This window comes from Notothenia rossii (genome assembly GCF_949606895.1).
Source record: "Notothenia rossii genome assembly, chromosome: 6".
Classification (NCBI taxonomy): Eukaryota; Metazoa; Chordata; class Actinopteri; order Perciformes; family Nototheniidae; genus Notothenia; species Notothenia rossii.
The window spans coordinates 68,071,520-68,084,089 of NC_136909.1; the positions used below are offsets into that span (position 1 = coordinate 68,071,520).

Consider the following 12,570-nt stretch of genomic DNA (forward strand, 5'->3'; position numbering starts at 1 on the left):
GCTGAAAGAGAAGCATCTCTACATGGTCCTCACATGGCCTGTTGCCAAATTGCAATGTGGCAATGGATGACGTTTCTGCTTTGTTGCTATAATGGAAGAAAATGCTGCCACCCCCAAGCCTGTACTATGGTGCTGCAAAAAGGGAGACACGCTCCTACGTCAGTGGTGCATTGACGGGCTCTTGATAAACTCGGAATATTGTAGATGTTCTACGTGCGCTGCAATGAGGCAATCAGGAGGGCATAGGTATTAATTCTTACAAGATTTAGACTTTGAAAGTGTAAACATTTGATATAAATTACATTAAAAATGATATGCAGTTTTGAAAGATTAAAGATATACAAAATAGGCTATCTAAAGATTATAAAAAGAGCAGAAAGTAATTCCTTCAAATATAATTAAATGTACGTGTATCTTTGTACAAACTGAGTAAAACTAGAAACACATTACGTTAAGAGCTATATACACTGAGATTTGGGGATAACTATGTATATTGTTCGTTACAGTTTATATGTAGATATTGAATTATCTCAAATGGCCCCAAATAGTGGGCAAATTGTTCATATTGATAAAAACAAGATTATGCTTATATTATTTACTAATGTCAGATTGGCCTGAAAGGATATAAACTTCTTTGGATTGAAACATGCAATGGGTTAGGGCGGTTAGCCTGGGACTTTTTTAATTGTTCTTTTTCGTTACCAGTATTGATGATTAGGCTGCTTACATGGATGTAAATGTTTTATCAAACGCACCATAATTCCTTGCCGGCTTTAATTGATTGGTGATTTAGTTGTGTGTTATCCAATGGGAAGGACAACAGCAGGGAGCGCTCGTGATTAATGATGAAAAAAGGCCCTCTGTTTTGTCTGCGAGGATAACTTGTCCCTATCTCAACCATAATAAATGCATGTGTACAATGTACATACGTGGATAAATCCACCTTTAGATACATTATTATATAAATAAGAGACAGAGTCCTTGTATTATTTTGTACATGCTAAATTCACATTTTACGTTTTCTGTGTATCCTGCCAATTCATTAGCTGACTAAAAACTGTAATTTTCTTTATCTCGCGGACTAAAATACGATAATTGCAGGTCTAGTCGCTACCCTCTAACGAAAAAACACTAAGAAAACTTCAATCTAACGTGAGCAGCCAAGCATTGAACAGTAGGGTTCACAACAATATGATGAATTGGAAATGGGGGACCCTGATGTAAACAAGACGAAAGTCTTTCTCTGGTCTGCATCCCCTTAACAATTGTATGTTTTGAGCTGTACTGTACTGTACCCAATATACAAGCTGTTAATAAACTTTTCAATCAATCAATCAATCAATCAATCAGGGTTATCGTATGGGACTGTCTGGCAGTCATCGCTGAGGGCAAAATCACACAGCAAAGTCAGTCTCTGCTGCACGAAGGCTAGCATTAGCTGGCTTTAATTTATGAGAAACGAAGGTATGTATGAAAATTAATTATTCACACTGTAAACTGGATATATTGAATGTGACAAAGATGCAGCTCAAGCCAGACGGTCTGCTCATGTTTGTAAAGACCGTTACATGTGTTTGTTTCTCTCTGCTACAGTTTTGACAGCTGCCTTACACAGTACGATGATGTGCATCAAAAGCTAACGTAATGATTGTATGCAGGAGAACTACAATTACAGAAATTATGTTTTGTTCTTAATAACGGGTTGTAGAACCCATTATGTATAGCGGCTTTTAAGCCTATATGGTATTTATGCGAATATTATGGATAAAATAATTGAGCTTTCTGGTCGCTTCTTGCAGTCAAGCCAGGTAGAACAATAAACCCACCTATCGAGAAGCACTTTCAAAATAAAACATGAATTGCATCGTTTTCTCAACTGGGATATTAAAACGCATACAATGACTGTCTTGAATAAAACAATTCGTTTGTGTAACATAGGAAATATCAATCTTATAGGAATATAATGCAATTATTCCTCGCAATAATGGCTTGATGTTTTTAGGGAGTACATAAATGATTATTTCTCGTCTAATAAGTGTTCCTTGGATGGAATTGACTCTATATGAAAATAAAGTGTAGATATCTGTATCTGTTTATGTTCATCACATATCTGTGATGTGTTAATGTGTATGCTTTAGGCTACTATCATTTGTAATTACATATTGTTGGCTTCAGTTTATAGTCATGCACCCCTCAAGGACCCTGCATTGTAATAGATTAATAAGAAAAATACAATTTACAAAGGTATTCACATATATAATAATTGTAATAGTGTGAGAAAAATGTTACTGCCTCCCAACTAAACACTTTTGAAAGCGATGTCATCCTCATTGTTAGTATGAGTATTGATCTAACTGAACTGTTTTATTGAGGTTTTTATTAAAATTGTTTAGTAATATTACCGACTGACATGTTGGGTGCTTTTATTTTGAAAATACATTCCTATACCGGAAACGAGTTGCTTCCACCTTCCCGCTGTGTTGACGCATGTCCCGTGATACATAGCTAGCTTAGCTGAGAGTCTTGCTTAGCCCGTTTTTTTTTGGTAACGCTACACTGTCTAAAGCTTGCATGGAAGTTTCGGGTTCAAGTCAGGTTAAAGTGCGCCATAAACAACAGGCAGTCTCTCAGGGGGCGCGGGTAAAAGTGAAACAGGCTTTGCCTGCTATTTGTGTTTAGCTAACCATTGACACTTTATATCTTTCTGCAGAAGCACTGTTAAAAAGTGACAAAGCAGCGCAGTGAATCATGAATCTGCTATGAATGACTCAGGAGAACATTTGGGGCTTCGTTCGGTGCTGTCCGGGGCTCTTTCAGCCTCCTGGAGGATTGGAGAGGACACCAAAAGGATCATTTTGCCATTCCTTACTTCCTCATTGCCCTGACTGGTGCTGTACCTGCAGGTGTGGACGACATGGCCAGTCCACAGCAGACTGACCTGTCATTTGCGTGGGAGAAGTACATGGATTGTAGACTGCAAGGAGCGGATCTGCAGGTAGGTGCTGCTGTAGGAAGGAGGCTCAGATCAGGGGTCTTTTCTGGGTAGGGATACTTGTATTTAGTTTTCAGGGCTATACGTCAAAGGCAGTGGGGCAAAGAACTAAGTAAATGTACTCAAGTACCCTTTTGAAATATATGTAATTTATCTGAGTATTTCCATTATATGCTACTTTATAATTTTACTCCACTACACCTCTACACTTGTTTAACGACCTCAGTTACTTTTGCAAGTTCACATACAAACGTTAAATCAATAAATACATTATGCTGTACTATTATGGATGGAGATATCTGGCAGTATAAAAAGGTTTCAATGTAATCTCATCCTTTATCGTCTGCAATATTAAAATAATAGACGAATAAATGTATAATTTAGTTAAAAACAAGTGATATCATGTATGTTATTAATACCACCATTTTGGATAAAGAGTACTTTGAGATTTGGTAATTAAGTACAATGCGGGACTTTTAATTGTAACAGAGTATTTCTAAAGTGAGGTATTATTACTTTTACTTAAGTATAACATCTGAGTACTAAAGGTTAAATTATTACTGCATCTAGAGGTAGTTGGGTGCTGGTGTCTGTATTAGATTTGCTTTATTCCATACAACCACTGAATTAATGATTTATTTATCAGGAAATAAGTAAGGGATATGTGGAGTTTAGATTGAGTTCAAAGCTTTTGTGTTTAGAGTATATATGTGTTTGTACTCTAACTAAAAACGCAACTAAATCTGGACCCCAAAATAGTTCACTTGAAACATATGTAGAGAAACTTGCAAGAAAACACAGATGCCTGTTTTTATAAGATGTCCTACTTATAATCATTGTAGATTTGAGGACCTATTTTTTTACAGAAATATATACATTTTAATAGGGAGGAAGTCACAGAGTAAAGAGTCATTCAGTACATGCCATTATGCAATTGTCAAAGGAGCAAAACAATTCTCCCTGGGCTAACCATCAATCCTGTAACTGTCCAGATGGCAATTGTAGAGCCAAAACTGAAACTGGTTCAGAGCAGAAGCACGAGCACGACTAGCAGTGAGTCACTGCACAGAGGTGGAGGCAGGTGTAAACCACAGATTGCTCATTATGAGTGTCGCGCAATAGCTTTTTGTGTCGGTGTGTTACAGAGTGAGAAGCAGTGGTTCTAAAAAATCTTTGTCAGGCCGCTGCAGCTCTTTTCTCCCCCCTCCCTCTGTCAGAGAACTAACAGCAGCCTGATCACGAGACTTGGATTAAGATCGGACTGCAGGCTGAGGGATATGACACACACACACACACACACACACACACACACACACACACACACACACACACACACACACACACACACACACACACACACACACACACACACACACACACACACACACACACACACACACACACACACACACACACACACACACACACACACACACACACACACACACACACACACGTACACACACACACACACACACACACACACACAGAGAGCCATTTTATTAGTCCATTACTTTGCATTCATCATGTGTAAAATGTCCTTAAAAAATACAGAATTGCTACATTTTTTTAAAGGGTAATTAGTGTTGAGAGATTTATTTAAATGCTTCCTTCTTCTGTAGTCAGCATGTCTGGGCTGCTCTGTGTATGCTTGGCTGCTTTTGTTAATCGTTGTGCTGGTTTTGTAAAAAAGCTGCTGTCCTGCTCTGTTATTTTTTGTTGTTGTCATAGTAATAGCAACGCTCGTACTGCACGAAGCAGTTTCTATTATTGGTAACTTTTTATGTCACTTTTTGTTGCAACAATTCCCTCTGGATAACTGTGTACGCTCCTCCACTTGTCACCTTTGCAGTGATCAAAGGGTGTGTGTGTGTGTGTGTGTGTGTGTGTGTGTGTGTGTGTGTGTGTGTGTGTGTGTGTGTGTGTGTGTGTGTGTGTGTGTGTGTGTGTGTGTGTGTGTGTGTGTGTGTGTGTGTGTGTGTGTGTGTGTGTGTGTGTGTGTGTGTGTGTGTGTGTGTGTGTGTGTGTGTGTGTGTGTGTGTGTGTGTGTGTGTGTGTGTGTGTGTGTGTGTGTGTGTGTGTGTGTGTGTGTGTGTGTGTGTGTGTGTGAGAGATGCAGACAGTTGGTTATGTGAGCACAGCCCTGCTCCTCAGTTTGCTGATATAGCTTTCCCTCCTGATTGAATCTGAAGTAGAGACACAGCGACAGGCCATAGCACTCACATGGATACTGTTGCAGTGTATGCACATAATATTTCTCTCCAGCTAATTCTGGCATTCCCATCAAGGCACAAGTGTACATTTGTACCATTTGTGGCGTCTGCTAGTCAGTCATTGCAGTGGGTCTCTAGAGCAGTGTTTCCCAACCGGGAAACACTGCTCTAGAGTACGCGTACCCCTAGTGGTACGCGAGGGAACTGCAGGGGGTACGTTGAATTCCAAGGTGACACGTACAAAAAAAGAAATCCTGTCAAAAATGATAGTGCGCGATTAGTTTCCATTGTGAGAAAATAGTCTGTGGCACAACCGCGCCAAAATCCCACAATGAAAACAGCTGCTTACGTGCAGCCAGAAAAATACTGGTAGGTCTGCGCTATGGATAAATGGCTGAAACGTCCGCTTGCTCTGGATTCAGGCCAGGAGGAGCCCGCAGAGAAACGTAAGAAAGAGGCCAAACCGAAACCAAGGCAGTACAGTGAAACATATATATTATTTGGATTCATTTCTACTTCTGCGGACCCACTGCAGCCTCAGTGCTTCTTTTGCGGTGAAGTCCTGGCTAATAGTGCGATGAAGCCAGCACATTTACAGAGACACCAGAGCAACAAACACTCAGGAAGTGTCGATAAAAGTGAAGAATTTTACAGACGAAAGCTGTCGTAATTTAAGTCGAGCCAGACAGTAATGATGAAAGCCACGAATGTGTCAATGAAAGCACTCGAGGCATCTTACGCCGTGAACCTGCTTGTGGCTAAATAAAAATAACCTCACTCTATTGTTGAGGAGCTCATTCTCCCTGCAGCGACTGCGTTGGCCGAAATTATGATAGACAAGAAAGCAGCCGAAGCACTCAAGAAAGTTCCCCTGTCGAATAACACCGTATCCCGTCGGATCAATGATATGTCTGTTAATATAATTGGACAAGTGGTGAACAAAATAAAACTAGCCGGTCAGTTCGCTTTGCAGCTGGATGAAATGACAGACGTGAGTGGAGAAGCGCAGCTCCTGTCCTGTGCGTTACAAAGACGCGTCGGACATAAACGAGCATATTTTATTTTGCAAAACGCTGCCAGGAAAGACAACTGGGGAAGAATTGTTCCAGGTTATCGACAGCTTCTTCAGAGAACATCAACTGCAGTGGAAAACCTGCAGCCACATCTGTACTGATGGAGCAGCTGCGATGACGGGGTGTGTAAAGGGACTTTTTGGGCACGTAAGAAAGGTAAATCCCGACATTAAATGGATGCATTGTATTATTGATCGTGAAGCTCTAGCTAGCAAGAGGATGAGCCCTGATTTAAGTGCTGTTATGGATGATGCTGTGAAGATGATAAACTTCATCCAATCTCGGCCATTGAATCACAGGCTGTTTGAAACTCTTTGTCATGAGAATGGCACAGAGCACGATCAGCTATTGCTTCACACAGACGTGCGCTGGCTGTCTCGTGGGAAAACGCTACTGAGACTTTATGAACTTCGCAATTAAGTTTTTGTGTTCTTGACGGAGCATATGCATCCTCTTGCTGTGCAGCTTGAGGATGACAAGTGGGTGGCGCGACTGGCATATCTTGCTGATGTGTTTACCAAACTCAACGAGCTCAACCTATCACTTCAGGGCAAGGAGTCACAAATCCTGAAATTGTATGACAAAGTTCAAGGATTCACAAAAAAGCTCAAACTATGGGAGAGGACATGTGTTGAGGGAGACGTGAGCTGTTTCCCACTACTCAATGCCCATCTTGCCACAACTGCTGTTGCCAGGGGTCCAGTGGTCAAACTGGTGCAAGCACACCTGTCCAAACTCTGCACTGATTTCAGCCATTATTTTCAGGACATTGAAAATAAGTCAGAAAGACTGGATTGGGTGAGGAACCCATTCATTGTGAGTGAGAGCAGCAACAGCCTTCCATCAATGCTGCAGGAGCCTCTGATGGAATTATCATCTGACCGTGGTCTGAAGATGGCATATGCTGAGAAGTCATTGACTGAGTTTTGGTGTGATGTGGAGAAGGAATATCCTGAACTGGGAAAACATGCACTGATTGAACTTTTGCCGTTTGGTTCTACTTATTTGTGTGAGGTGACCTTCTCAGCTTTAACACACATCAAAACCAAGCAGAGGAACAGACTGGATGTGGAGACCAGCCTGGTCACAGCTGTTTACACACTGCCTCCAGAACTATCAAAGCTTATGAAAGACAAGCAAGCTCAAGTGTCTCATTAAAGCTCACATGACTGGTGAAAAGAAACTGCTAGGCCTATACTGATTCTGGATATTATTTTGCTAAGTGTTTTGTTCCCGAATTAAAGTTTAAATGCCTGTTTTAAAGGGGACTTATTCAAAGGAGCTCCAGGTTTAAGCCTAAATGTTACAAGATATATATATATATATATATATAGCAAAGATAAGTTGATTATTTTGATTTCATATGTATTTATTTGATTATAATATTTATTTTCAAGGCAACATATTCACTTTTATTGAGTGATTTAAGTTAAAATTAAGAAAATGCCTGAGAATTAAATGTTCAAATTAAGGAGATGAAATAAAGTTATTTTCATTCAATAATCAGTTACGTTCTACTTGTGAAGGATCATCAGCACGTATGAGTGAGGGGGTACTCATGGTATGACAAAAGACTCAGGGGGTTCACCAGACAAAAAAGGTTGGGAACCACTGCTCTAGAGCATAGACTGTATATATAAAGGTCTAGAGGTAAACATGATAAAGTGATGATAGAAACTGTCCCATGACTGAAATCCCATTGTTTTAACGCCCACCAGGCAGCAAGACTCTTCCCTTTTGCTCTACATCTAATTCTTACAGTACAGTGAAAAGTGGTTTGCAAAAAGACACTTTCTCCTGCAGTAATCGATAAGATACCATAAAAAAAGTGTGGCATTACTGGAGCTGCAGACTTGCTCTTTCATCTGCATTTCTTTCTCTCATCTCTCTGCTTTTCATCTGCATTTCTATTCGGATAAATCTCTTGTAGGGGTGTGACTCTTTTGGTAGCTCACAATTCAATTAGTTTTTCATTTTGGGGGGCCCGATTCTATTCCAAATCAAGTCTCGATTTTTAGATTCTACTTGAGTCTGTCAATAATAAAGCCTGGGTAGAATTTAATGACATGAGAGCCAAGTAAATCGTATGTACGATTTAAGGAGATTTTAAAATGCATATCGACTGATTGCAATAATGTAAACACACAAGGCCAAACTTAGACTAAAGCCAACATTTATTCACACTGAACTTGAGAAAAAATCTAATGCTTGAACCGTAGTCTTCCTATTTTTCTTTCCTATGGCCTTTCTCAAGTAATACTTGTCTGAGAAATCCAAATTGGTATTTAAAACAATTGATTTTGTTTACTGCCACTAGTATTTTTTGGATCAAAGGAAACCATAGATTCAAAATTGGTTACAGCGGACTAAGATGGTTCTGCTTAGCTCTGTTCATAATGGACAACATTGGTGCCATCTTCGTACATTCTTATTATATATTGACTAAACATCCTTCGATTACAGCATTTGGTGTGTTGAATCCACTATAATTATAATGTATTTAATGTATTAAAGTAAGCATATGTATGATGAGATTTCTGGCATTAAGCCTTCCTTGCCATTCTTTTTTGATGCAGCCAAGACTGCCGCACTAGTGATTTCAGCTATGAAGGAAATGTCCCTTGGAGGAACTTGCAGGGGGACTTTCCATTCTGACCGACCTCTCTGAATCAATTTATTAGAATGGTTACCTGGCCAGGATCCAGGCAAGATAACAGGTTTTGTTGCTTGTGGAGATTTTAGTTTCATTATTAGCCAACAGGATGTTTCCAAACACAGCAGTGTGGTGTTTGGAACGGTTCACTTTTCTGGTTTTCTGGTACAAAGAGAGTCCAACTTTGCTGCCTCTGCTTCACTCTTATATCACTTTAAATTCAGCTCGATGTAGTCTTGCACTAACAGTCTGCAGAGGAATGGGACTCATCTTGTAAGTATGTTGTTCTGTCAATCCGTTTTTTTTAAATGTGCATTGTGCATACAACGTCTCTAACAACAGATACTTGTAGGTAAAGCCGCTTTAAACACATTGTTTTCACATTGTGGTAAATCTCTGAATCCTTGTCTAAAGAAGATTAAACTTGTCAAACAAAGCATAAGGTGAAATGGGGTTATGGTTACAGCGCTGGGTTAGAGAACACTGCTCGGTGTACATTATTTCCTTGAATGGATTATATTAGAAACACTGTACACAATGTGTGTTTGTATGGCATTAAGATCAGCTTTAATGTACTCTGCTTATCAGCTTTAGCTTCAGCAATTATTGGAATTCACAACAGTGTTTCTATCATTTTTAACATCTGAGCAACTAAAAGCACAGGGAAGTGACAAAGTAATTGCTACATGAATGAGTCTCTTGTTGATGTCATACAGCAGTCTAATTAAATGGAATTAGCGATTAACAGACTATTTCATTAAATTCAGTAAAATGATGACTTGATGGTCTAATTGTGTCATTGTATAATTTAATAGAAACTAGTTCAGCTAGGTTAACACGTGATTTATTAGAATCATGTATTTTGCTTCAATATATGGTTAGCATAACTTGAACTACTTTAATCAAGTTAAATACAAATGGAACAGGTCATTGGGATAATCCCCAACAACTAGAAACTACAACAATTCCAAATCAACCTTTTTCCCATCTCTGCGTTACCGTTTTTATCCATCCGTAAAAATATGCCTTTCCTTGCGTTGAACATTAAGGGCTCAACAGTATATTTTAACACAGGAACCAAACTCAAAGGCCAACGGGCCAGGTCCAACCCCTTGCTAATTTTTTGATCTTGGTTCTTAATACTCTTTCGGCTCGATTAGCTTACGCAGAACTTTCATCAAAGAAAATGGTCTGGGGGCCGGAAATAGGTGTTCGTATTACTAAGTAAGATGCCAACATTTTTGGGAAATTCGAGATTTGCGTGCAAAGTTTATTTGTAATTTTGTTTAGCTGTATGGAACATATGAAGGATATGATCAACACATTTTATTTTACTTTTTAAATGTCACACACAACCAACGACTTGTCATATTCAGGCCTATAAACCAGTTTCTGTGAGTTGCCTGTATGTTAGCAACTTGCTAACATGGAATCAAAACATGTTTTTATCATTTGATTAACTTAATGCTATGATGGTAATGAATCTTTAGTAGTGAATCTTTTTATTTGCACTATTTAACTTTATAGGTCTGACCCGTAATGTGATACGTCCTTGTCTGGCCCTTAGTGGAATTGAAATCGACCCACTGCGGTTGAAAATAATTGTAGAGAGAAATCAGTGTGGAAACAGGACATTAAGGCTCAGCAATATATATGAATTGACATACAGTACATTACCTGTCTTAGCAGTTGAGAATCTGAACTTATGGACACTTTTTTTATTAGGTTAGTAATATCCAAAGTAATTTAACACTCAAAAACCCACCAAAAAGAATGGAGCTGTCAACTATCGTATGTTTTCAGTGTGAGTAATAACCTCAAGTGATGGGGAAGTTTCAAACCAAAAGGTCTTCTTTCATAACTTATTCACTTTAACCAGTGTTAGTCAATCTCAAAATACCAATATATAAGTTTCAGACCTGTGAAAACAAACACTAGAATCACATGCCTGCTATATATAAAAATATCTGGCAACCTATAAGTGGGATGAAGGTTTCATTCCACAGTAAATTAAACACTTATTTTTTGTGAATTAACCATGACATGGCTCTGAGTGAAGTTCAAGTGCTGCTTCAAACATTAAAATCGTACAGTCAGGCTCTGTTCATGTAGTTGTGTGATCATCACACTCCTTCACCCAAAGATTGTTGATGATTTTTTTTGCTTTATGCAGTGTGACTTTCATGATTTTTGTTATCTTGTTTACCATTTATTAAAGCGAAGTGGCTTACTCATGGACCACAGTGCTAGTTTCACATCTGCATTTATTGTTCCGTCTTCAGTTTCCACCTAACTCCTACTCGCTCTGCTCTCCAGGGCTCGGCTGAAGGGTTGAATAATTCATGTCTCTTGCTCCGGGTTGAGTCAGAGTCCAACTGCTGCTCCGTCTGTCTTTTTCCTCCCAGTTGCATGTTATGAGAGGTCAGATCTCCTCCTCAAAAACAGGTTCACTTGGGGAGAAAAACACCAGAATAGGCTGTTGGGATTAACATGTGACCAACAGCTTGAACTCTATTTCGCTGTGATGAAAACAATGAAACAGAGAGTGACACGTTTTCATTTCCTGCACAGTGGCTATGCTCGAAAAAAGGATCTGACACTGACAAGAAACCAAGCATGTCCTAATGGGGGGGAAAGATATTTGTGCTGTTTAGCGAAGCGACTCGGCTCCCTGACTGCAGTTTGTGAGGAAATGCGGAACGTTAGGGACTCCTCATGATGCTCATCACCCAAATGTAAAATTAGATCAGTAGGGATCTTAAACCGGAAAAAAAAACATTGCGTAGCCAACGTCCCACGTCCTCTCTCACGAGGACAGGATCACATCGCTTTCACTGCCTCTGCCAAATTGAAGTCTACCCAATTATCCAAAGAGAGCTCGAGAGGAGAGGCTATACACGTGTGGGTGACTCAGCCATCAGACTCCCATGACTGGGCCTCCCATGATTGCTATGTTGGATGAAAGCAGTATAAAAGCAGGCCCGGCTCCAGGATGAAATGACTGAGGGGGCTGTTAAAAAATCCGAGGGGGCGATTTTTTTTTCACAACAACGAAAAATACTGGCAATGTAATGAATTGACACACCAAGCTTTTTTCCTTCTCACTGCTCTACAATCTCTTTGCGTCTTTATTTGTTATTCTGGATTTACCTCTGTCGTTCTGTTCTTTTCCTCTGATCTTTAATATTAGATAGTACATTATTAGATGGCCGAACTTTGTTTAACAGACTAACATTGATTTCCTCAATTTATAAATGGACAGGCTCTGTAATTATACCATAACCTTTTCTCCTCTATCCCTTAACTCGTCTTCCTATACAGATTTACTTACCTCTAGTCAAGTCAGGATTAAATAAACATTAATCTGGTTGATTTTCTATTTTCAGGATTGAATGTTCAAATCAAGGCCTAAAACCTGGCATTTCATAAGAAAGTGACTAATATATAAACCAAATGTAATATTGGATCAAATACTATACCAAATGGACAGACACAGATTAAAAATAAAAATAAAGTCACCTGGTTTGTCTCTAGAGTCTAACTGCCATGAGAAAAATCAAATCAATGTTCCAAAATCCGTCACGAGATGTCGCTCATTGTACCAATATGGTTGATATAATACATAACATATTATTATTC

The 12,570-nt window shown here is 39.2% G+C and overlaps 1 protein-coding gene across 7 annotated transcripts in view; it reads left to right on the top strand.

The window, feature by feature from the left end:
* Window positions 1-1,399: 1,399 nt before the first annotated feature.
* lyst (lysosomal trafficking regulator) overlaps window positions 1,400-12,570 on the top strand; it is a 74,911-nt gene continuing 63,740 nt past the window's right edge. For 4 of the 7 annotated variants that reach the window (XM_079687468.1, XM_079687469.1, XM_079687471.1 and 1 more), the window contains exon 1: window positions 2,508-2,995. In XM_079687468.1, coding sequence (XP_079543594.1) covers window positions 2,915-2,995 — 81 coding nt within the window. In that variant the 5' untranslated portion in view covers window positions 2,508-2,914. Of the gene's footprint in view, window positions 1,465-2,507; window positions 2,996-12,570 lie in introns of those variants that run through there. The other 3 variants (XM_079687473.1, XM_079687470.1, XM_079687467.1) reach the window with 2 other exon arrangements.